The sequence below is a fragment of the Myotis myotis genome, unplaced genomic scaffold (assembly GCF_014108235.1).
Source record: "Myotis myotis isolate mMyoMyo1 unplaced genomic scaffold, mMyoMyo1.p scaffold_m19_p_13, whole genome shotgun sequence".
Classification (NCBI taxonomy): Eukaryota; Metazoa; Chordata; class Mammalia; order Chiroptera; family Vespertilionidae; genus Myotis; species Myotis myotis.
In genome coordinates, this window is record NW_023416317.1 from 45847698 (window position 1) to 45874588 (window position 26891).

At 40.9% G+C, this 26891-nt stretch overlaps 1 protein-coding gene across 1 annotated transcript; it reads right to left on the reverse strand.

Annotated features, from left to right (window-relative positions):
- Window positions 1–3389: 3389 nt before the first annotated feature.
- CMTM6 (CKLF like MARVEL transmembrane domain containing 6) lies at window positions 3390–26005 on the reverse strand. The gene is made up of 4 exons (XM_036332851.1): window positions 25772–26005; window positions 13385–13561; window positions 8753–8851; window positions 3390–6267 (listed from the first exon to the last, which is right to left on the reverse strand). Exons 1-4 carry the CDS (start codon window positions 25907–25909, stop codon window positions 6130–6132), a joined length of 552 nt encoding a protein of 183 aa, XP_036188744.1. The 5' UTR covers window positions 25910–26005; the 3' UTR covers window positions 3390–6129.
- Between the last annotated feature and the right edge of the window lie 886 nt (window positions 26006–26891).

Here is a 26891-nt window from a genome sequence, read left to right on the forward strand (position 1 = left end):
ATTACTAACAAAGGATAATATCCATAATATGTTGAGGACTCTCAAATGCAGGAGACCTCAATACCAAAAAAAAAAAAAAAAAAAAAAGACAAAGGATATAAACAAACAACTCGCAGATGTGTGGAAGCCTAAAAGGTCAACATACAAATGAAAAGGCGATCAGGCTCACTGGAAATTAAAATAAAAGGAAAGACCACTCCAGTTCACATTGGCAAAAGCTGAACTAATATTAAGTACAAGAGAAGTGTGGGGGAACAGGCACTTGGCTACGCTGCTGATGAGAAGATGAACTGGTTCTACCGCTTTGGAGACCCGTTTGGAAATATTTAGGTACGCTGAAATTGCACATACCCTCCGACCCACTAATTTTATTTCTGAGTACACACTCAACACATAAACCCTTGCACATGAGCACGAGATGTTGAAATGTTTGTTCACTGTAACGTCGGTTGAAATGGTCAAAAAGAAAACCACATTAAAATTTTCCTATCGACAGGGCAACAAGAATTGTGGCATATTCGTACAACGGAAGACCAAACAGCACTTAAAAGGAATGAATTAGATTTACATGCGTCAGATACATTTCAAAATACTTAGGGAAAAAGCAAGCTGTAAAAGGATACATATAGCACAACTACCACGTAATTTGTTTATAGATACACCTGTATATGAACCTTAAAGCAAATATAGCAAATGTTATGATTTACTAAAGCTGGTGGTGTTGCCCAGCTGGCATGGCTCAGTGGTCGAGTCACGGTTCGATTCCTGTTCAGGGCACATGCCTGGGTTGTGGGCTTGATCCCCAGTAGGGGGCATACAGGCAGCAGCTGATCAATGATTCTCATTACGTTTCTCTCTCTCTCCTCTCCCTTCCTCTATGAAATCAATCATATATATATATATATAATGTATTTTTTAAATTAAAAAAGTAAAGCTGGGTGTATTTACAACAGAAATTATCCTCTGAGGTACTTTCAGCGCCTGACCTATTTTTTGTTAATCCTCACCAGAGGGTATTTTTTTCATAGCTGTTTAGAGAGAGAATGCAGGGAGGGGTGTGGGAGGAGAGAGAGAAACATTGATGTGAAAGAGACACATCAATTGGTTGCCTCCTGCACATGCCCCAGCAGGGCCAGGGATCAAACCTGTAACTCAGGTACATGACCTTGTCCAGGAATCAAACCCAAGACCCTTTGGTGTGTGGGCCAACGCTCTACCCACTGAGAAACCAGCCAGGGCAGTGCCTGACCTATTTTAAAAATTAAAAATAAAGGTTGCCAAAGCCGGTTTGGCTCAGCGGATAGAGCGTCGGCCTGCGGACTGAAAGGTCCCAGGTTCGATTCCGGTCAAGGGCATGTACCTGGGTTGCAGGCACTTCCCCAGTGGGGGATGTGCAGGAGGCAGCTGATCGGTGTTTCTCTCTCATAGATGTTTCTAACTCTCTATCTCTCTCCCTTCCTCTCTGTAAAAAATCAATAAAATATATTTTAAAAAAAATAAATAATAAGTAAATAAAATAATAAAAATAAAGGTAGCCAAATGCAAAGATATCAGAGGGGAAACAATGCTTCCCACCTTTTAGTAAACCAACTTTTTATGATACACATTATTTGTAGACTTATAATTCAGTAAAAAAGAAAACTTGGGCCCAGACAGGGTGGTTCAGTGGTTGATCATCAGCCTATGAACCAGGTTTGATTCCCGGTCAGGGCCTGGGTTGTGGGCTCAATCCCCAGTGTGGGGTATGCAGGAGGCAGCCAATCAATGATTCTCTCTCATTGATTTTTTTCTCCCTCCCTTCATCGCTGAAATCATCTCTGAAATCAATAAAAATATATTTAAAAAATAAAACTGAGTTTTTCTATTTTAAAATGTTTGGGGATAGTCAGGCCCACAAAAAATGACTTAAATTGGGAATTTTATTTCTCCTAGCTGGGGCACAATCCTTACATACCCTATGACAGACACTCTTGATCCCCAATCCAATGGCCCTTTCTCTTGCCTCCAGAACCAATTTTGTCCAGGTTCAATGGGTTTCCACAACCTAAGGGGAGGAATCTTGATTCTTTTAAGGCAATTATAGTAATTCCATTCTCTCTGTGCATGGGACAACCCTCAACCAAACCACAACGGCCAGGGCAGGAATTCCATTTTCTGTGTCAAGAAGTGATTTAGAAATGGGCATTTAATGTCTTGTAGTAAGCAAGTAGGTAAAGTGCACCCAGGTGCCTCTGTGAAAAAGGAACACCTTGCCCTAACCGGTTTGGCTCAGTGGATAGAGCATCGGCCTGCGGACTGAAGGGTCCCAGGTTCGATTCTGGTCAAGGGCATGTACCTTGGTTGCGGGCACATCCCCAGTAGGGGGTGTGCAGGAGGCAGCTGATTGACGTTTCTCTCTTATCGATGTTTCTAACTCTCTATCCCTCTCTGTATGTATTTTTTTTAAAATTAAAAAAGTAAATAAATAAGGAACACCTTAGAGAGACACAGAATAATACACAATCTCTCCTCTTCTGGTCTTTGGACATTGTTGTGCACGTAGATGCCTAGAAATGTTGCCACAGCCTTGCTACACCAAAAAGGGTCCATCCTTGGGGGGTGGGAATGGCTGGGGAGAGGTCAATGGGGGGGGGGGGGGCGGCATGTAACACTTTAAACAATAAAGAATTTAAATTTTAAAAAAAAGTCCATCCTGAGGACCAAAATTCGCAGCAGATGGGTGGGCAGAAAAACATGGAAAGAACGAACCTGGGTCCCTGCACACACCGCTGAGCTGCCAAATTCACCAGTCTCAGAATTGTCCTGCCCCGACTTCTTGTGAAATCTGTTTTTCTTACTGTTTAAGACCCATTTAATTGCTCTTTAAAAAAACAAAACACAAAACTCTGAAGAATGCACAAATTCCAGTGAGTTCTTGATGACTATAAAGACCTTGTTATTCTCAAACTGGAGGCAGAGATTTTGCAAACCACACAAATAGTTGTAGCTGTACAGGCGCACCCTAGTTCTGCTTCACACTTTCCTAACCATCGAACGGTCCGAAAGAGAATGTGCCGATTTGCTTTTTTGCATTGGTAGCCATGCTGAGAAATGTGATGAGTCCGCATTTGCTTCTTTGGTAGGATTTAAAGGCTGTAACATTCCTTTATAACTCTTCACCCTTAGCTCCCTAAAACTCTTCTTTGAATGTGAATGTGTTTTCCAACTTTCCAACAAAGAGGCCAAGCCCATGGTAGGAACTGGGTGTGTTTCTTTTCTACTTGTGCCCCACCCCTGTGCAGACCCACTCACTTGTACCATGAGTGAGTATACAGGTGTCAACTCCTACAACTCTGGAGAAAGCTTTCTTCTAAATGCCACCCTTCTGTAATAATTAAACAAGTACAAAGTTAGGGACAATAAGATGGATTTATTTAAAAAGAAGACTACAAAATTTGACATGAAGAGAGATAAAAAAGACCGACAGAATTTCAATTGATAAATACAAAAATGATTGGCTATAAACAATGTAAAAATACATTTCCCAGTCCCAAAACAGAATATAAGTACAGCAATTATAAAATTGTTATGTTGTAAGCATTTCCCTTATGATTTTTAAAAACCATTCTAAACAGTTTATTTGTATAAAATATAACAATTTTATCATAGGTGTTAATTATTTTAACCTTGAGTTTACTGAGTCTGCCTTTTCCTGTACATAACCGTGGTTTTGGTCTCAAGTTCTCCTTGAACTTTTTTATTTACCACAATGGTCTTTTTACTCCTAATTTCTTCTACAATAGAAGAGGGAGGCTAACCAGTCATAAGTCCCATAAAAATCAATGTGAGGAAAGGTTCCAGAGAGACCAAAAATGCCAGCGAATATATTATCCTTCTGAAAAGGCAAAGATTAAGTGGTCCCATGCCAAGAAAACAAATAGAAGTGAACCGTCAGAACAACCAGGGCTTAAGCTCATGCCAGCTCTATGTGTGAAGCCAGCTGAGGACAAGGCCACCAAACCCAATGCAGGGGTGGGGACCCCGAGGTAGTGCAGATGGTTTGCTGTCAACTCTAGCTGGATTGAGGTGATATTTACAATGGCAGTGGTACAGTAGTTTGATGTGAAATCCCAGAACTTGCCTACCATAAGCTGGCTATTTTTGAACCAGTCTTTATTCTTGAGCCCAAGCCCCGGCTATTTCTCCTCCCTTAGATGGCACGCCCAGTACCATCAGCATCCATGACTGGTTTCCTTATCTCCCAAGCAGGTATTGGTGACACTGCCACTAGCACTAGCATCCAAACTCTGATTCAAATAGGTAAGTCCTGAGTCACTAAGCCAGAGCAGAAGTTGTGCCTGGCCGTCAGGACTAATGTTTGAGAACCACAGCAGCCACATTTATGTAGCTAAAACCTGTCTACAACAGGCAGATGAGAAGTTAAGAAAGGATGGGATCATTAAACTGCCTCATTGGAAACACGATTCCACTTGTTCAGACAGAAAACCTAGGATGCCTAGCCGGGGGGACCTCCACCAAAGTCCTTCAGGACCTGACGCACAGCTCAGCACCTTAACACCAAAGTCTTGAGTCAAAAATCTAAGAGGAGGACAAGAAAGATCTAGTCTGGGACCCAACAGCCGACAATTCTTCCTGATTATCAGAACTGGTTATGAAGTGTCTCTTGAGAATAGTAAGACTACTCCCTACACCATCAACAGTATTAACCTGGGCAAGATTCTCTAGATCAGCCATGGGCAAACTACGGCCCGAGGGCCGAATCCGGCCCGTTCGGCTGTTCTATCCGGCCCGCGGAGCCGAAAGAGCGGAGGGTTCTCTTGCTCTCCCCTCCGCTCCTTCACCAGCAGCAGTGTTAACATGGCAACGTCGGGAAACACGGCCGCAGCTCCTTCTTCTGAGTCCAGTTTAAGAACCCATTGTGGCCCTCGAGTCAAAAAGTTTGCCCACCCTGCTCCAGATGTTCACTTTAAGGTCTCCTCCAAAGGGAAAGTAGAGCAGTGCCCCTGTGGGAACAAAACCCTAAGGACCGTGTTAACACGCTAGGCAATAAAAGAGCCCAAGATCCTGGGCCCCCGAAAGGCACTGCCAACAAGGAAGAGCCAGAGGCCCACCTCTGCTTGACGGGGAAGCGGTGTGCAGACCATCCTGGTCCGGAGACAGAAACGCAAGCATCTCAAACAGATGGAAAATCACAGGCTGGGGTTTTAAAACGGAATCTGGCTCCAGAGAACACACCGCGGAGGACCCGCAGAGCCGCTTCGGTCTCAGTAGAAATAATCACGTGCCAATAGGAGAACGAACCCTCGCTCACTCACAGGATGAACTCACCTCTGCAGACACTTGGTGAGTGGCTGAAGCGTGCTCTTATAATTTCACTGTATTGCACAAAAAGCATGCCTTTATCATCTTTGGTCCTTAGGTGTGATATCAGTTTCTTCCATTTTTCTATGTGTTACATAAAAATCTTTTTTTCCCGGCTTGATACCAATAACCACCAAAGTGCAGTATAAATATTGGGTTATACATATAAAATACCAACATCTCCCATACGCTTTCTATTAGGCAACAAAAGAACTTATAACAATTTCTTAAAATGTTACAATATAATTTTAAGGCCAAGGAAGATACAGTAAAGCCTAAGTATTATATTTGAAGGAAAAAACCTAGACCAATATTTAAAATTTAAATATACATTAAATTTTATCTAATCATCAAAAAACAACCTCATAGTGAAGCAAATTAACTTAAAAATGAAATAATATCTAAATGGATTAACTTAATCATGCTGTTTATATAGCTATAAAGAATCATTTGAAAGCTAAGCCTAGTAACAATGAAGGAATAATTTATCAGTGAGCTGTGATTTAAAGAAACTGCCCTCCCCACCCCACCCCCCCAAAATAATAGACTGCATAATACAAGTTTTAAATGTTATATATATATAAAAAAAAAAACCCTGGCCTAACTTGTGGTGACTAACATACTGTCCAATATTGACAACATTGCCTTCTGACGCTTCCCCTTGCTCTTCAAAAGTGGTTTAGTAATTACACAGATAGTACACGTGCTTCTGCCCGGGCTCAGGCACCACGCAGTCGCCGCCTTCCGTAAGCCTGCTCCCTAGAGTCCTTAAGCGTTAAGTGGTTCGGTGAGGGCCTCTGCCCTAACAGTCGCCTCAGGTTTTCTCTTCTGGGACTCCTGCCGTTTCTCATACACCATAATGGCAAAGTCAGCCAGGAACATAAAACTTGCTAGAAATCCAAACACCTGAGGAGGAAAAATGGCAAAAATTAGATGAGGAATTTTATAATATACTCTCACATTTCCTACTTGGCTTTGAGAGAGTTTCATACGAGCAAGATGACTTCATCAATTTTATCTTAACTTCAGTGGTAAAGAAATGTTGAAGGTCACCAAAAAATGGAAAGAAGTTACCAACAAAATAAAATTCCAGAATGGTAGCTATTAGTCAAAAAATCACAAATCACAGGGGTCTTACAAAGTACATGTTCACTTGTGGGGTGCCAATCTATGAAACTAAGGTTAATAGATGAAAAAAAAAATCCTATAAAATGATACAAACACGGGATTATCAGTAATAGTTAAATGGTCCCACAGATGAGATAAAGGACATATGTGAGTAGGCAGCTGAGACTAGGTAAAAATGGAAAAAGTTATTAATGACAAAAAAAACCCAGAAATTCTATTTTGAAGAAATAGAATTATCTAAAAAATATATTTTCCAGTTATTTGTCACACTCCAATGACACAGCAACATGATGCCACTATTTACTTCCTCTTCCTTAAAACACTTCCTCATTATTGTACTTCTCGGATCGACATTCCGAGAATTCTGTCAAGAGACAAAATTCAAATTTAGCTCTTTACTAGCAAAACCACGAGGGAAAATAGGAGCCAAGTGCTCTATAAGAACGAGGAAATTGGCACAGGTAATGGCTAACGTCCCTTCCAACCCTAGCACCCCATCTCCATGTGCTCTTCTCGCCTGATGGCATCTGCCATCTCACTGGACTGGCTGATTCAGGACTAAAGGTAGACAGATGTCACTTTGTCTGTGAGGCCATCCCTGATCCCGGAGAGCTCCCGTCCATGCAGGGCCCTCTATGCCGTAGCATCCAGGTAGGTGACCTTCCAGCTCTTTTGCTGACATAATTCACACACACACAATTTTTAATGGATTCCCTCATTCATTTAATTCTATAAAATGTTTCAGTATTTAAATAGTGCAAAAGGTAATTTTCAGCACATTATAAATAATGAGTTTTTAAACTGCCAGTCACTCTTAATCCAATGAAATCTAAATAATGTAACAATCTGACATATCATCTAATTTAAATAAATAGGCTCATTTTTAATAGCTGGGAATTTTATGCCATGCTTTCCCCCCCTAAACTCAACTTTTCCTCAACTTCCATTTCACTTCCTCCACAGGACTTATAGTAACATATTTCTATACTTGAAAATATTTTCTTGACCATCCTATCATCTTCCTCCACTATAAAAATATGTATATAAACTGAAATTGGCCATAAGGCTCTATTAAAACATTTGGTTTTCTGTTTAATTGGCTCATGTCTTCATGGATAAATATTTTTTTTTAAATATATTTTGTTGATTTTTTACAGAGAGGAATAGAGAGTTAGAAACATCGATGAGAAACATCGATTCAGCTGCCTCCTGCACACCCCCTACTGGGGATGTGCCCACAATCAAGATACATGCCCTTGACCGGAATCGAAACTGGGACCCTTGAGTCTGTAGGCCGACGCTCCATCCACTGAGCCAAACCGGTCAGGGCATGGATAAATATTATTACTGCTAGAATGAGTCACAGTGCTGCAATAATTTTGTTTTGTTTTTACCCATGTAAAGTGCTAAGAAACCGTGAATAGGTAGATATAGCCATGCAATTCCTGAACTCCTTTTAAGTTCTATCATAAAAAGTAGTTTTAATTATCTATTAGCTGACTACTTAATTACAATTTCAGTTTTGTCATGAACAAAGTATTAATTGGAAACTGTTCTCATTCAGAGCTCTGGTACCAATTCAGGTCCATGATCCTTGAGCTGCAATTCTGAAATTCAAAAACAAAGCTCAACGTTTTCATGATTTGCTCAGCTCAAGATTAACATGGGGTAGAACTATTTACAATCTTTACCTGTTCCTTTTACTGTGAATATTCACATGCTTCAGAAATACTAATATGCTGGATTACAGGATATGTCTCAGGCCCTCTGAAGGTATTGTGGAATAAACTTTATGTACAGCAATCCCTTTCTAAAGTCTAAAATATTCTGAATTCTAAAAATAATCTGCTTCCCTCTGCCAAGGATTTCATATAAAAATCTCATCTCTTTCATTAGACTCAACTTTTGGATTTCTCCTGTGCAGTCTCTACACCTGGCATGCAGATGTTTTTGTTGAACCAAAAAGTGGAGAATAAGATAATAAAGTTGATTCTACCACTTGCATTAGCAGTAACATTCATATGTGGAGTAAATGGGTTTTTTATTAACAAAACTCAAGTTCTAAAGACAGGTTCTAGGCTCTTCAGGCTATCATATTTAAAGCTATCATTATTTACTGTTAGGTCTCCTATTCAAAATTACAATAAAAAATAAGTTAAAAGACAAACTACTCTACCATATTGTATAACCTGTCAAGTACTTTCCAGATTCCATATTTCTAATGAAATGAAAATAAGCAAAGATAAAAATACAAAGTACTTACAATTGCAGCAATTTCAGCTGAGGTTTGGTCATGCGTGGAAACGAAAATGATGGACGCCAACAAAAACACACATCCTATCCCCAAAGTAATGTAAAAATCCTATACATATATATATATAAAACACATAAGGAATACAGTAAGGTTAGGTTGATAAAAACAAATATTTTAGTTTTTTACTCTCAAAAAAATTTAGAGATTTATTTTCTTTCACACAACCCAAATTTACATACTTTGAGATTTCTAACTTTTCAATAAACACCCTGTAAAGGAACATCATGTATGCTTTAGACAGGGCGTATTCAGAGAATACGTTACAAAATAATCTTTTTATGAAACAGTTCCCCAATGGAGGGGTGTGTGTGTGTGCGTGTGTCCCTGAGTTTTACCTTGACCCCCTCGTAGGGATCGTGCAGGAGGCAGCCAATGGATGGTTCTCTCTCTCTATTCCTTCCCTTCCTCTCTCTTTAAAATCAATTTTAAAAAGTTGTCAAAGACAAAGGACTTATTAAATCCTATATCTTACTTCCAGCAAAAGAAAGCATTTTTCTTTCCTTTCAACGTATTATGTGCTAGGACAGCCTGAGAGGACTTTGGTGCTTTGAAAGCACTTTGGAAAAAAGAGAATCAAAAGAACTACCCATCGTTAACTAAAATCATGTCAATCGTAGGTTTTTTAGCCACTTAAACTTTCTGTAATAACATACTGTTTTCCATTATTCCAAGTGGGTAGGCAACCCAAAAGGAGCTTGTATGATGGACTATCCACTACCATAAGAGCTTCCATATCTCATCACAATGAAGCTTACAACAATGGGTTCTTCAGGGATTTCCAAGTGCTCTCTCAGCATCACCTCATAAGGCTCTCTCTCTCATATGCCAACTGAAAACTGCTTGACATACATACTTGATTCAGAGGAGAAACATAAATGATAACCACTCCAAAGTGCTTAAGTCTGATACTTTGAGTTTTCGGAAGGGCAATCTCCACTAAACCTAATATCGATATAACTATCCAACAGAGAATTCCGATACCACTGTCAATTTGTTCACTTAACATTTATAAAAAATTAAAGAGGTTTTCTCTTTGCTTCTAAAAGAGGTGTTTTTCTGGGGCAGGGGGTAGAGGTGGGAACTAAGGGGTCAATGGGAGAAAAAGGGGGACATATGTAATACTTTAAACAATAAAGTATTTTTAAAAATAAGAGGTGTTTTTCTGCAGTTCTTTGTTACTTCTATCCCCTTGAATATTATTTCAAATCTACAAACATATATAAAACCCTATTCACTAATATTTGGATTACATTCAAGGAGGTATTTAAACAAGACAGTCATTTTGAGACAGAATAATGAACTGGGGTTCATTATTCAATAAGCATGGGTTCTAGAGCCAGACTATCTAAGGTCAAATCCCAGTTACACTGCTTCCCAGCTATATGGCTTTGAATTAGTTACTTAACATCTGTGTGCCTTTGTTTTTTCATCTGCAAATGGAGGAAGTTACAGTATCTTCTTCAGTAGATGATTCTAAAGATTAGTGTTAATTCACTGGAAGTGCTTAGATCAGTGCCAGGCACATAGTGAATGTCCCGTAGAAGCTGGCTATTGTTATTCTCCATAGAATCTGACCCACAATAGCATGGGATACAAAAAATTCTTTTTTGTAAAAGATTACCCTTCCACCCTAGACACCACCACCACCCACTCAAAACGTTTTCTCTAGAACAGAAAACCTCCCTTACATAAAAATATATTTAAAGCCCTGACCGGTTTGGCTCAGTGGCTAGAGCGTCGGCCTGTGGACTGAAGGGTCCCAGGTTCGATTCCGGTCGGGGGCATGTGCCTTGGTTGTGGGCATGTCCCCAGTGGGGGGTGTGCAGGGGACAGCTGATGGATGTTTCTCTTTCATGGATGTTTCTAACTCTCTATCCCTCTCCCTTCCTCTCTGTAAAAAAATCAATAAAACATATTTTTAAAAATAAAAAATATATATTTAAAATTTAAGTACATTAATATGCATACAGTAAAAGTGATTTTTAAACCATTGAAGCAAACATGAAATCCTTACATAGTTAGGTAAAAATCAGAATGTATATAACTCAATGATTACCTATTAAATTTTGGAAAAGAGAGAATCAAAAGAACTACCCATCATTAACTAAATAATCATGTCAAGAGTAGGTTTTTTAGCCACTTAAACTTTCTGTAATAACGTATTTTAAATTTTAAAAATCACCTATTAAAAGAAACAAAAGACCCAAAAGATAGTAAAATATTTACAAAAGCTGTTTTAAGATAAAACAATTGAATTTTTTATTCCCTAGTATTTTTAAGTCAGTACTTACTAGAAAATAACTTTTATAATCAGGTTTGATGTAATAAATAGTTTACATTTAGTTAAGTTAGATCATTACACTAAATGGAAAACATACTATTGTTTCTTGTCAAAAAGATTAATGTTCTTAAATACTACTGATATAGCACTAAAGTAAAAACTGACATTTCTAAAAAGATTCTTATGGATAGTGATACTGTTTTGCTGTTGAGAGATAAGAAATGAAAAAGATGTGGGGAGTGTGTTTGTTTTTATTGATTATAGAGAGAAAGGGAGAGGGAGAGAGATAGAAAAATCAATGATGAGAAAATCATTGATCAGCTGCCTCCTGCACGCCCCCTACTGGCAATCGAGCTTGCAATGGGTCAGGGCACTTGACCAAGAATTGAACAGTGACCTCCTGGTTCATAGGTTGACACTCAACCACTGGGCTACACTGGTCGGGTGATGCTTTTAACCTTTAATGTTTAAAATATAGATTTATACAAAGAGCAAATCAATCAGCTCAGATATCAGTGAACTTTTCTCTTGTCCAACTCTCATATCTGTACTAAACATATCATAAACAAAAATTCTAAGGTATTCTCTGCATCCTCTTTTTAATATGTATTTCACGAAATGAATGGTGCCGTTGTCATTGTTATATAGAAACTCCTGTGGTGATATCTGCCCTGAAAGCATCTAAAGTTCCTACAGCCACCCTGGACGGATAGTTCAGTTGGTTAGAGCACCTTCCCAATCCACCAAGGTGTGGGTTCTATCCCTACTCAGAGTACATACAACAATTAACCAATGAATTCATAAATAAGTGGAGCAACAAATCAACATTTCTCTCTCTCTCTCAAAAAAAAAAAAGTCAAAAGAAAAGTCTCATTAAAAAAAAAAGGTGCTATGCTAGGTGGGGCCTTGGTTCTAGTAAGATTCTGCTTAGGCTACATAATGGAATGCAGAGTGTGAGAGCTTTACTGGGGTCAAATCTCAATTTATTTCTACTGTAGCTATGTAATTTTGGTCAAGTTGCTAAACCACCTGCACCTATTAGTAAGTCTCCTCAGAGTAAAATGGAGCACTAAGGTGTGAGGACTAAGCCACGTAGCATAGAAAGTGCCGGCGCTGACAGCAGCTCTACCAGGTAAGATGACAGAGCCATCACAGACCAGCCATACCAAGAGCTGTGTGTAGGAGCTCATCAAAGACTTGCTGGATCTGGCTCAGACTCTACCTGTAGTTTTTCAAAGTTATTTTTTAACTGTTTGGTACAGCTTTCTAAAAAAAATTAAATCTAAAATAATTATTTGAAAAGAAGGTAACAGACTCCTACAGCACAAAATATGAGATACAAAAAGGTATATAGAAAAAAATAAATATCTTAGGTGTATAATCAACATATGACCCAATGCTTGCTTCTCATTAATTTAAATAAAAACATAATCATACTGCTTTGTATTTATTCTGTTATCTCCTACCTTTAATAGTTACAAATTTATCCTAATTTTTATTTCTCTCAGAGATGTGAATTCTTTCATATGTACAATTAATTCTTAATGAGCCACTACTGATGATTCAAATGCTATTGCAGAAGTAAATTACTCAATTCTTTCTTTCTTTAATGCAGTACCTATGAGAATTAGCTCATCTGTCATCTCACAAATCCTTATATTATACCAAAAAAAAAACACAGGGTCAGCAGACTAAGTCTTTAGAAAGTTCTGCATCTCTAATAAAAACCTTCTTAATTCACTTATAGACTTTTCTCCATAATAAAATCAAAAGAGCCTGGCGAGTGTGGCTCAGTGGTTGAGCGTTGACCCATGAACCAGGAGGTCACAGTTTGATTCTCAATCAAGGCACATGCCCAGGTTGTGGGCTCGATCCCCAGTAAGGAGCGTGCAAGAGGCAGCTGATCAATTCTCCAATTCTCTTTCATCATTATTATTTCTTTCTCTTTCTCTTTCTCTTTCTCTTTCTCTTTCTCTTTCTCTTTCTCTTTCTCTCTCTCTGAAATCAATAAAAATATTAACATTATATATATATATATATATATATATATATATATATATATATATATATATATATATATAATGTGAATTAGGTTAAACCACCAGTCATTGTAAACTATGGGTAGTGTTTGTCACTTTCATTCTAATTTCACTTTCCCCTCCTATCATCCCATTTGGCAGGGAAAACTGAGTTCTCATGTTACTGAGTTTTGGAAGCCTTACTACTTTGTAAAATAAAACTATACAAAGATTCCAAAACAGCTATGTTGTTAGTATAGAGATTATATATTTCATGCTTACCGAGGACTTGACTTTTCCAGCATCGACTCTGTCATAAACCGGAGTGCAGTACACTATCAGCATAAGGAGACAAAGGAGAAAGGCACTGCTGCTTACAAATTCAAAAAAGTAAAGTCCTCCGCACAAAGTGCACTGTGATACGACTTCTTCACAGATGAAGGCCAGCAAAGACAGCAACTGCAAAAGAAACATTTCACTTTAGGCAGTGGTTCTCAACCTTCCTAATGCCGCGACCCTTTAATACAGTTCCTCATGTTGTGGTGACCCCCAACCATCAAATTATTTTCGTTGCTACTTCATAACTGTAATTTTGCTACTATTATGAATCATCATGTAAATATCTGATATGCAGGATGTATTTTCATTGTTCGCGACCCACAGGTTGAGAACCACTGCTAGTGTTTTCAGAGAAACCTTCAGTGTTCAGAAAACACCATCTGTTCATTCAAATATTTATCAAGTGGAGACCATGGCAAACAAGCTTACTGAATGACTGATCTACACAGAACTTAATCTGGTTGCTTTGAAGGGAAGATCAGGGCACATACCTGGGATGGATCCCTAGTCAGGGCACCTACGCAAGACGATGGATCGATGTTTTCTTTCTCACATGGATGTTTCTCTCTCCCTTCCATGTCCTCCAGTGAGGATTTAAAAAAAATTAAAACACACAGACGAGCCATTAAACTTGGGAGGCCAGCAAAGGCTTCCCGAAGGAAAGCTGAGGCCTGAAGGGCAGTAGAGTTCATTTGAGGGGTTAAAGATAGCAGAGAAGCGAGACATACAAAGCCTTAAGAGGTGAGAGAGCAGGGCACCCTCCTTCCCCAATGCACACACATATATCCAACCACAACTCCACTGTGAAAGTGAGTTGAGTCACCATGACTAAAGTGTCCAGTTTGAAGGAAGAAGATAGCAGCACAAAAATGATTAAATGAGACAAGAGGTAAGCAGAGGCCAGATCTAAATGTCCTCTTTAGTTTAAGGGATTTAAAGCAACGAATAACATGATCAGGTTCTTGCTTTTAGTAGTTCTCACTAGCTGCAATATGGAAATGGGACTGGAGACACAACAAAACTTGGGCAGACATCTAGTCAGGAAACTCATGTGTGACATTCAGGAAAAGAGAGCACCCAGGGTAGCTAGCGGTAGTAATGGAGAAGAAGAATGGCTAATCGCTGAAAAATGCAGTAAGAAGCCCTTTTTAAACAGGATGAATAACAAGAGAGTAGGAAACAAGATAATACTGAAACATATGTACTGAAACATTTGAACTTCTCTGAGCATGAGCCTACAAAATTGGAATTCCGCATCATGTTTTTTGCATTAATCCCTTTCATCATTTATGACTACCACTCCCAGACTGATGGTATTTGAAGTGGAGCAAGATCTTGGACATTGATAATCAGAGTACAGAATCTTTCCAGAGTTGGACCAGCCTTTCACAGTTGTCTTGCTCTTAATTCCACAGCAAATATTTTAGTAACTTATTTTTGTCTTAAAGCATACTTTAAAATATACTTTTATTGATTTCAGAGAGAAAGGGAGAGAGAAAGAGATAGAAACATCAATGATGAGAGAGAATCACTGACCAGCTGTCTCCTACTAGGGATCGAGACCGCAACCTGGGCATGTGCCCCTGACCAGAACTGAACCCAGGACACTTCAGTCTGACCATGAAAATCATAAGAAGTACAAACCATTATGGGAATAGCATTAAGTCAACTGATGGCAGAGGTTAAGAGTAAAGAGAGCCCCAGCCAACGTGGCTCAGCTGGTTGGGCATCGTCCGTGCACTGAAAGGTTGCCAGTTTGATTCCGTCAGGGCGCATGCCGGGGTTGCGGGCTCCATACTCAGTTGGGGCGCATACAGGAGGCAGGTGATCAATGTTTCTCTCTCCCTCTCTCTTCGTCTCCCTAAACAAAATTTTTAAAAAATAACAACACAGAGTGAAGAGTGATCCAGATGGGCTTACTGGCCATGGCTGCCCAGGATAGACAGGCAGGGTCAGAATGATTTCCTGCACTGAATGACGAATGGTTAACTCTGGTTGATTTGGCAACTCAATTAAATGGCAGTGGCTTTTAACAGTGCTCCCACTGTTGTACATTAGTATTAACATACTGATGCTTTCACTGCAGGAAGAAGAGTTTTGTTTTTCTTTTTAAGAGGCAAGGCTGTTGGGAAGAGAATAAATTCCATTTTAATTATGCTGTGTATGAGGGCTCTGTACAAGAGCTAGGATATATAGCTCAGAGGAGAGGTGTGAGGTGGAGATAAAGATGTGGGGCCTTGCCCAGGTAGCTGAGTTGGTTAGAGTATCGTCCCAATATGCCAATGCTAAGGGCTCCATCCCTGGTCAGGGTACACACAAGAAGCAACCAATAATACATAAATAAGGGAAACGACAAATTGATCTCTCTCTCTTTTTCTCACTCTCAAAAAAAAAAAAAGTAAGATGTGGGAGTCAGCCAGTGAGATCACCTAGAATTAGGAGAACTCTGAAGAACCCAAAGATTTAAGGGCTATGCAGAGGGGGGGACACCAACAAAGGAGGAGGAGTCCAAGAGGTAATAGACCAAGAAAAAAGTATTTCTTTGGAGAGAAAGGAATCCAGAGGGCTGAATGCTACTTAGGAGTCAGGAAAGAACAAAACTAAAACACTTACATTAGACTGAGCTGCAAGAAGGTTGCTGATGACATCAGCAAGACAACTTCAGTGCAGTCATACCGGGAAGCTTAGACTGCAGTACTGCATAGTGGGAGGTAAGGGAAAGTCAAGGCAGTGGAATACAGACAGCACAGGCAAGATGCGTGGTTTCAAGAGTGGCCAGATAGGGCAGTAGTAGATGAGGTCAAAGGGAAGGGAATTACAAGATGGGAGAGAACTGGGTGTGTTTAAATGCTTCTTCAGAAGAAATCAGTTAAGACTGGTGTCTCTAAAGACAAGAAGAAAAGAGGTTCTTCAAAGGTAGGATTCAGAGCTCAGGTGTGGGACTAGCTAGCTCCTCTCCAGAAATAAGAGGGAAGAAAGTGAAGGGAGTTTTACTTGGGCTGTTTGTGTGGGTTTTGAGGAAGCTGAGGGAGTTTCCTCCTGAGCTTTAAAACTATCAAAATAACTGATGACCCAAGTAGATGCCTATCGGGAAATGCCATCTCACCCAAGTCAGGCCAATAGAAGCAACCAGATGTATTAAGGCAACAAAACTGCTACCAAAGTCAACAGACACATTTCATAGTGTATAATAAAACTTTTACCCTATTAAACATTTCCATACAAAAGAAGTCAATGGTACAGCTACTGTGGAAAACAGTTTAGCAGTTTCTTTAAAAAAAGAAGCATGCAACTGCCATGAACCCAGCAACTGTATTTCTGCATTCTGCATCCAACCAAGAGAAATGAAAACTTATGTTCGTGCAAAAATTGATACATGGAGGTTCATAACAATTTTATTCACAATAGCCCCAAACTGGAAACAATCCAGATGTCCTTCAATGGTTAAGCAAACTGTGGTAGGTACATCCACACTACAGAATACTACTTAGCAACAAAAAGGAACAAGTTTGACATATGCCACAACCTAGATCAGTGGTCGGCAAACTCATTAATCAACAGAGCCAAATATCAATAGTACAACAATTGAAATTTCTTTTGAGAGCCAAATATTTTAAAATTAAACTATATAGGTAGGTACATTATTATTAACTTATTTAGGGTACTCCTAAGGTTTAGGAAGAGCCACACTCAAGGGGCCAAAGAGCCGCATGTGGCTCGCGAGCCGCAGTTTGCCGACCATGGACCTAGATGAATCTCCAGAGAATTATGCAAAGTGAAAAAAATCCAATTTCAAAAGGTTATAGACTGCATGATTCTGTTTATAGCATTCCTCAAAAAACAAAGATTATAGAAATGGAGAACAAATTAGTGGTGCCCAGGGGAGAGAAGGGTGGTGTGGCTAAAGCAGAAGCATGAGGGAACCCTGTGGTGATGGGCAGTTCTGGATCTTGATTGCAGCAGTGCTTACAGGAAGCTACACACAAGATAAAACTGCATGAGCGTAACGCGTGCGCGCACACACAGGCACACATACAGGAACTCCCTGTACAGTTTTTGCAAGTTCCTGTGAATCTATAGTTACTTCAAAATAAAAGGTTTTTTAGCCGAAACCGGTTTGGCTCAGTGGATGGAGCGTCGGCCTGCGGACTGAGGGGTCCCGGGTTCGATTCCGGTCAAGGGCATGTACCTGGGTTGCGGGCACATCCCCAGTGGGAGATGTGCAGGAGGCGGCTGATCGATGTTTCTAACTCTCTGTCTCTCTCCCTTCCTCTCTGTAAAAAATCAATAAAATATATTTTTAAAAAAATAAAAGTTTTTTAAAAAGGTCAAATCTAAATTGGTATCTAAGCGTCTAAGGCAGCGGTTCTCAACCTGTGGGTCGCGACCCCTTTGGCAGTCGAATGACCCTTTCACAGGGGTTGCCTAAGACCATCCTGCATATCAGATATTTACATTACGATTCATAACAGTAGCAACATTACAGTTATGAAGTAGCAACAAAAATAATTTTATGGCCGAAACCGGTTTGGCTCAGTGGATAGAGCGTCGGCCTGCGGACTGAAAGGTCCCAGGTTCGATTCCGGTCAAGGGCATGTACCTGGGTTGCGGGCATATCCCTAGTAGGAGATGTGCAGGAGGCAGCTGATCGATGTTTCTCTCTCATCGATGTTTCTAACTCTCTATCTCTCTCCCTTCCTCTCTGTAAAAAATCAATAAAAATATATATTAAAATAATAATAATAATTTTATGGTTGGGTCACAATATGAGGAACTGTATTTAAAGGGCCAGAAGGTTGAGAACCACTGGGCTAAGGGATTTCCCCTTTCTACTGAGCAATACAAAATTCATCTATCCCCACAACTTCAAAGGATCTACAGAAAGACAAAAATAAATCCTACTGCTATATTTCCTGTTGTGAAGCATAAAACCATCCAGTATATCCCAAACAACTTCCTTCATACAAATGTTAGGTGAGGTATTTCCAATCACTAAACCACAGGATATAAAGGCCACACCAAGACAAACACCAGAAGGTCATTGTGTAAAGGTACTTCCTTAGTCTCCTGTAATTAGTTACAGGATGAGTCTTTACATGTCTGGAGTATAATAAAATACTAATAAAAAAAAAAAATACTAATATTCCGTATGCCCTACTCTTGCCTCTATCTTAGGAGTTTTAGGAGTTTCTCTATGAGGAGTTTGCAAAATACACCTCAGTTGTATAAAAGCCAATTAATTATGAGAAGATAGCCTAAAACTCTAATTGGGGTTTTAGAATAGCTGAAGCATGTTTATTACAATAACTAGATTATCAGGAACACTCATCTGTGCAGGCTGACCAAAAAAGAAATCTTTTCTGTAGTATCAATGCAGACTGCTGATCTAAGTCTTAGGAAGGAAAGGGGAGGATCCAGCTTGGCCAGAAGCAATCAGTGTCAAGTAATTACAAGTCCTGTTCCAAACTTATCATCAGAAGTCTTTCTTACTAACCTTAAGCCTCAGAGCAGTATTAAGAGGCGGGTTCTGCATGGGTGTCCTAAGAGACTGAAGGGGTACAACATCAAGTTTGGGCGTTGACTAGTGCCGGTTCCCATGTGAAGGCCAAGGAATTAGCACTATGAGCTATATTCAGTTTGAAATTTACTCCTGACTCCCCATCTCTAATGCTAGTAAGCTTCCTTGATATCCCCCACAGCACTATATAGTCTGTAGTACAAAATAAAATGATCATTTCACAATATGTACAAATAATGAATCATTATGTTGGACACCTGAAGCAAATATAATGTTACATTTCAATTATAGCTCAATAAAAATATAAAAAATAAAGTATATTTGAGTATTATGTATGCAGCACTATAATATGCATAGGAACATGTGATGACAGAGCAATCAGACCAATGTACAAGACAATAAGAACACGATATATTTTGTATCTCACAACTGAGTATTCATTATATCTAAGTTCAGGAAATATCAGGAAAACGTTCACCTGGACTAAGAGTAGTTCAAGAAGGATGGGTAGAAAAGCAAGACTCAGACCAGAGCCAAGAGACACACAGGGTCCAGGAGGGGGATAAACAAGAACAGATTCAGGAAAGCAAGAATTTGCCCAGCCGGTGTGGCTCAGTGCTTGAGCATCGACCTAGGAACCAGGAGGTCACGGCTGATTCCCAGTCAGGGCACATGCCTGGGTTGTGGGCTCCATCCCCAGTAGGGGCAGTGCAGGAGGCAGCCAGTCGATCAATGATTCTCTCTCATCATGGATGTTTCTGTGTCTCTCTCCCTCTCCCTTCCTCTCTGATACCAATAAAAAATATATTAAAAAAAAAAAAAGAATTATCATGGCAAGCCCCAAAGGATAATAAGGCAACTGACCTAACTGGATGGGGAGTGTTGAGAAAAAAGGTTAAGGTGTTGGGTGTGGTTATGTGAAAATCATACCAGGGAGCATGGACTTCTAGATAAAGACAACGGGAGCTGCCTGCCTGGTTGAGCTGGATAGAAAACAAAAGGAACAGAGACTGGGCGGGGGCCTGAAGGAACAGCACAGTCCCAGAGTCCGAGGGAAAGCAAGGAACACCAGACAAGCAAGTCAACAGGACATTTTGCACTTCTTAGGAAAACTCCTTTGAAAAGCCGTGATGCCGGGTGTTGTGAGAGTGTGAGGGGTGTAGTGTGGCTTGTTTTATTTTAGTCATATTTTTAGTTGGTGTTTTTTGTAAGCAGACAATTATTTTAATTTTTTTAAAAAAGTGAGAGTGAAGGGAAGGAAGAATTTCTAAAAGTGGGTCGTCACCAACACTAAATACCAAAGTGGTTAAGGACAGTAAAAAGAAATAAGGTCACTGAATTAGACAAGGAAATAGTGGTGAATGCAACCCATAAGTTAAAAGGCTCAATTAGTATTGTCTGGTGAATAGTTTTGCTCTGAACAAAGTATTGCTTACTAAATAGGAAGCTAACCCCCTAACGACAGGACACTAATGCTGCTCCTTCTAATGACATAAAATTTTACCCAAATATATTTAAGGGAATTATCAAGCTTTGGGAGTTGGGAGGGCCTTTGCAGAGCATGCAGTCTCCCAACCTCATGTTTACAAATGATGGAATTAATCTCTGACAAGTTAAGTCCCAAGTTGGCCAGGCACACACGAGAACCCAGGTCTCCTGACTCCTACTCTGTACTTGTTCCCCCCATAAAACACTATTAAGTTCATTTAACGACTAAGCATGTTTGTGTGGGTTTTCCCTGTAAGGTTGGGTTTTTGAGGTTCCATAGTCTTGTGCATTTCCCCTTTTGCTGTTGAATCACACATTAAAACCAATTTCTCAGGGTCAGCACATCTGGGAAGTCTTGGTGACTAAAATATGGCCTAACAGTTCTAGTGATTTAAACATTCAGATAATTACTACCCTGTGCCTCTCTCCATTTCAATTTCACTACCTTTCCTGAAACTTCAAGTCTTCCTTAAAATTAACAGTCACTGCATTAAGTATTAATTCTCCATCACTTTGTTTAAAGTGGGTTACGAAAAAATTTCTTATAAAAAGAGCTTTTTAATGTTTGCCACTAATTATAAAACTCCATGTACAAAATTATGTTAATTTGTGAATGAACTTGTAGTCACATGCAAGGTTCAAGTAAACAAATCTGTCAGCCTGAAGGTAAGCTAGGCTTCCCTCGCCTTCGGCCAGGTGGGGGACACCCAGCCCGGGGCCCATAAGGCTCTCGACATCTTTAGGTCTGGCCCTGCCAAGGCAACCAACAGTGGGACTCGAAATTCAATAAATCTAGGAGTTTTATGCATAGCAACATAAATTTATATTACGTGAATTATATTAAGTGAATGATGTTAGAAATATCCAAATGGGCCCCAACTGGTTTGACTCCGTGGATAGAGCGTCAGACTGAGGACTGCAAGGTCCCAGGTTCGATTCCGGTCAAGGGCATATACCTTGGTTGCGGGCACATCCCCAGTAGGGAGTGTGCAGGAGGCAGCTGAGTTGGTGTTTCTCTCTCATCAATGTTTCTAACTCTCTATCCCTCTCCCTTCCTCTCTGTAAAAAATCAATAAAATATATTTAAAAAAAAAAAAAGAAATATCCAAATGGCCCTTGGCAGAAAAAAGGTTCCCCTCCCCTGCCTTACGCAAACGTTTACTCTGACATAGGTTCAAAGATAAAATTTGTTGACATTATGGATCTTCCTCAGGTAAAAATGGAGCATTTAATTGAGTACATACCATTTTCACATTTAAATAATGAAAAGAGCACCAATATAAGATAAATTGCTTCTATTTAATAAATTTAAATCACTGGTGAATTCCCAATCAAACTGCTTGCTTGAAGAGTCATTATAATCACAGTACTGTGCAGCCCTCAGGACATTCAACTGGTACCATAAACACAATGTCAGCTTGTTGCAGAGAGAATATTACACATATTTAGATCACTGCACCAGCTAGCTAGACAGGAATTAGGTTGTCAAAGGCCAATTCACCCCTTAAAACAAAAACAAACTCCTTCAAAAGTAACAACCAAAACCTCACACAAAAAATAGTAGTACATGGGCATAAGGATCAATCTAAGGGTAGAATAAACCGGTAATAAACTGAATGCATAAATTTATGTCTGCAATGACTCCTTATATTGAATTCCTAGCTGAACCTTTATTCTTCCTTCAGCTCTGGAGGATGCTTATGTTTTGAACAAGCCTTTGAAAAAATTAAGGTCATACCTGAATGATAGACAAAGCTGTACAACTCCAACTCAGAGTTACATGCATATAACTCAAGAGCTGGTCACACTCTTCTGTCTCTAAACTCCCCTTTTGTGTTTGCAGGCTCCGCTCTCTAGCCCTCTGGGGTTCAGTTCTGTACCAGCATGCCCCACAGAGCCTCAGAAATTTGTAAAAAACATCTGAAGGAGTGGAAAGAATCTCAAAGGAAATCCATTTCAATCTCCTAGGACTCTAATCTAGGATTCCTAAGTAAACAGGCTCTGGCTTTTAAGTTTTAAGCAAGGTTCCTTTCTCTTTGAGGTCTTTGAGAATCTGATAAGAAGTATGGGTTCAGAATCACATGCCCAAACACAAAAATGCACTACATTTTAACTAAAATGTCATAGGGCATGCAGGTCCCTTGTGAAAGTACCTCCTCTTCTGATTATGAATTTCTCCATTACAGTGCTTGGTTATTGGAACTCTGAAATTCTATTTCAATTTTTTTTTTTTAATCCTCACCCAAGGATATTTTTCCATTAACTTTTAGAGAGAGTGGAAGAGAGAGGGAGACAGAAAGAAACATCTATGTGAGAGAAACACATAGATTGGTTGCCTCCTGCACGTGCCCCCCCACCCCCACCCCCAGCAGGGAAAGAGCCTGCAACTGAGGTACATGCCCTTGACTGGAATTGAACCTGGGACCCTTGGGTCCGTAGGCCGACGCTCTATCCACTGAGCCAAACTGGCTAGGGCATGAAATTCTATTTAATTTTTTAAAATAAATCATCCTATATAATAAAAGGCTCATATGCAAATTGTCCCCACGGGCAGGTGTTCCACCGACTGGGAGTTAGACCACCAGGGGCGGCACGGAACATGGTGGGCGTCGGTGCAGTCCTGGCAGCGGGTGGCAGTGGAGGCGCTGCCAGCCCCGATGGGTGCTGACGAGAGCGGGACCACAGTGGGATGGTGGAGCAGGTGAGCGGGCAGCGCCAGGCCAAGGCAGGTGCAAGCGGGGCCCTGATCGCCCCGCCGGTCGTCCCACAGATTGGCCCCAATTGCCGGCCAGGCCTAGGGACCTACCTGTGCATGAATTCCGTGCACTGGACCTCTAGTCTAAAATAAAACAATCTAAACACAGAATTTGAGTTAAGGCAAATAAGACTCTGCCTGCTGCCCCAGGCTGGATGACAGTTTTAATTTACTTGGGACTTTCTGTGTGACTCCTATAATATACTGTTGGGAAGAGATAAGACATTATTAAAACAAACAAAGCAGGAACAAAAAGACAACCATAAGAATGAAATTAAGCCCTAACCGGTTTGGCTCAGTGGATAGAGCGTCGGCCTGCAGACTGAAAGGTCCCGGGTTCGATTCCGGTCAAGGGCATATACCTTGGTTGCGGGTGCATCCCCAGTGGGAGGTGTGCAGGAGGCAGCTGATCGATGTTTCTCTCTCATCGATGTTTCTGGCTCTCTATCTCTCTCCCTTCCTCTCTGTGAAAAATCAGTAAAATATATTTAAAAAAAAAAAAAAGAATGAAATTAAGAAATATTATTTAATATGTATATTAAAGAAAGCATTTTTACAATATTACAAGTTCCCCATAAACAAACTAATAGAGTTCTAAAGAGACCTTAGTTTTTATTCTTTTCCTCTTTCTCCTTATGGATGATGGAGAACACGCAGGAATCGTCTAACAACCTGGCAAGGCAAATTCATCTTCCCCTCTTCTGTTAAATCCAGGTTAAATCTATCACCAAAATTTCTAGCTGTATTCTATTCCGAAGATACACAACTATAGTTTGTTACATTATAAATACAGTAATGAAAAACTTTACTTGAGCTTTGTTATTTCTGATTAGGAAGGAAAAAAAATAAAGGCAACTGGCCGGAACCGGTTTGGCCCAGTGGATAGAGCGTCAGCCTGTGGACTGAAGGGTCCCGAGTTCGATTCCGGTCAAGGGCATGTACCTGGGTTGCGGGCACATCCCCAGTAGGAGATGTGCAGGAGGCAGCTGATCGATGTTTCTAACTCTCTCTCTCTCTCCCTTCCTCTCTGTAAAAAATCAATAAAATATATTAAAAAAAAAAAAAGGCAACTGAAAACAGATTTAATAATGGGCAACAGATGAGTATCAATGATGTCTTTTAACCAGGAAGAATGCTTCAGATTAGTATTAATTCTTTTCTGCTCTAAAGAGTTCTACTCAAGTAGCTCTACTGCACAGAAAGAGCTGAAATCTGAAAGTCATGTGAGAGCTGACAAGAGGAAAGCAGAAGGAAGCACTTCTGGGTAGGACTGAATAGCTGATGCAAGAAATAGGGAGCCCTGTGGCTTGAAGAACCTAAAAGGCCTACGAAGGAGGCTGGAGAGACAGCCCAGAACCTCTAGGGATCCACAGGCCAAGCTACCACTTGCCTAAGTCTAAGTGACTTCCCAATTACTGTAGTGCCCATTTCCTGCTATTCTATTCAATAAAAATAGGTCACCTGACTTCTAAGAACATAAGCTCTGGTTATCTGCGTTCTAAGAATTTAAGTTCCTCCCAAAGAAACTAATGGCTATTTTTACTTGGGATGGTTTTAGGAAAAAAAACAACACACAAACCAACCTGTAAACATTCTAAGCAGCCTGATTTTGTCTTGCAGAAAATGTTGCTCATCGTTGGTTAAAACAAGACACAGGAGCTCAAAGTATGTAAGCGGAATTAAAATTTAAATCGCAAAGGTGTTTTGATATTTTCGCTAATAGGTTTAAGGTACCTTCGCTGCCTACAGTAAACTAAAATGCGATGAAATGGAAAACACCGTGCCCTAGTCCTGCTACCCGCCCTCAAACACAAAAAGCTGTCCTTTGACTTTGTACTTCGTTTACACATGTCGCCCATGCAGAAGTCGTTCTTTCCCAATCAATACCAAACTTTTGGCAGGCAGCTTACGGAACACACACATCTCAATGCCAGTGCGTGGCCACCACATTGAACTGACCCCATGGGCTCGCCCCAGGAAAACCGCAAGCACCAGGGAAAGATAAAAAAAGCTCTTCGTAGTCTAAATACAGGTCCTTTGGGAGATAACGCAGAGGAACAACAGCGGGGAGGAGAGACGAAGGTGGCTACAGAGTAAATGAGATACGTCCAAGTTACGTCTATCACCAAAATTTCTAGCTGTATTCTATTCTGAACATACACAACTATAGTTTGTTAAACTATAAGCAAGGTAACGAAAATTTTTACTTGAACTGTGCTATTTCTGATTAGGAAGAAAAAAAATAAAGGCAACTGAAAACAGATTTAATGGGCAGCAGATGAATATCGATGACGGCTTGTAAGCAGTAAGAACGCTTCCGATTAATATTAATTCTTTCCCGGACCCACCTAACTCGTTCAGCGGCCCTGCATCGCCGTCGGGGGCCACCTAGGGACCAGGGGCCGCCCAGCGGGGGGAGGGGGAGTGGCGGTCGAAGGAACCCGGGTGTGGAAACGGCCGCTTCCTGAACCACCAGGATGAAAGGCGGCCGGGCCTCCCCAGCCCACAGACCGAGGGCCCCGGACCGAGCCCCTCCCCGCCCGGCTCGCCCGCCCCGGCCGGGACTTACCAGCTGCAAGCCCTTGAGCACGCGCCGCGGCAGCCGGAGCCGGCCCAGGTTGCAGCAGGCGGCGAGGCCGCTCCGGGCGCCCCTGGCCGGGCCCGGGTCCTCCTCGGTGGTGGGGCGGTACACGGCTCCGTTCTCCATCGCCCAAGCCGGGGAACACTGCGACCACAGCGGTGGCGGTGCGGACTTCACCGACTCCAGGCGTCCCCGGGCGGAGCCGTCACTTCCTGGGCCTCCGCACATCCGGCGGGCCCCGCCCCGCCCGCCCGGGCCCCGCCCCGCCCGCCCGGGCCCCGCCCCGCCCGCCCGGGCCCCGCCCCCTTTCCCGAGCCCCGCCCCGCCCGCCCGGGCCCCGCCCCCTTTCCCGAGCCCCGCCTCTGTCGCCGCTAGGCCTTTCCCACCTCATCAAGCGCCCGGTAAAGATCTGGGGATCCCCGGCTGGGTTGCTCAGCTGAGAGCATCGGCTCCACAGGCCAAGGTTGTGGGTTCGATCCCCAGCTGGGAATGTACAAGAATCAACCAATGACTGCGTAAATAAGTGGAACAAATCAATGTTTCTTTCTGTCTCTCTCTAAAATCAATTAAAAAATACAAATAAACAAAAGATCGAGGGAGAGAAATAAAAAGATCTTGGGAGGCTTTCATAGGAATAGCAGGTACACAGGTCCTAAGAACCAAATGAGCTTGGCTCATTCTGAAACCAAAGACTAAGCCAGGGAGGAGAGGAGATGAAATTGGAGATGTGGGCAAAGGCCAGGTAATGTAGAGGCCTATCGGGGACCCTAAAGGGCAAGTGAAGAAATTGAATTTGAATTTAAGTGAAATGGGTTGTCTGGAAGGACTTTGAGGCATGTTACCTTCTGCATCTCTTAATTTATTTTAGGTTTATTCATCAACATCATTTAGTTTAATTTTTCTTGTTCAGCTGCTGCAGTCACATGTTAATTTTTTGTGAACTTATGGAAACTCATCAAGGAATGTAATTATATTTTAGCACCTGAAACTGATTAAATTACATGAGAGGCACACATATTTTCTCCACGTTAATATAATGTAGGTACTATCATTACTTCCATTTTACAGATGAAAAAAGTGAAGCCAAAAGTCTGAGGATCACATCCCA

Coding starts and splice junctions, on each gene's coding strand:
- CMTM6 (XM_036332851.1), bottom strand. CDS start 25,909: ATGGAGAACGGAGCCGTGTACCGCCCCACCACCGAGGAGGACCCGGGC. Junction 8,852..13,384: donor CTGGAAAAGTCAAGTCCTCG/GTAAGCATGAAA, acceptor ATATATGTATAG/GATTTTTACATTACTTTGGG. Junction 6,268..8,752: donor CAGCTGAAATTGCTGCAATT/GTAAGTACTTTG, acceptor TTTCCTCCTCAG/GTGTTTGGATTTCTAGCAAG.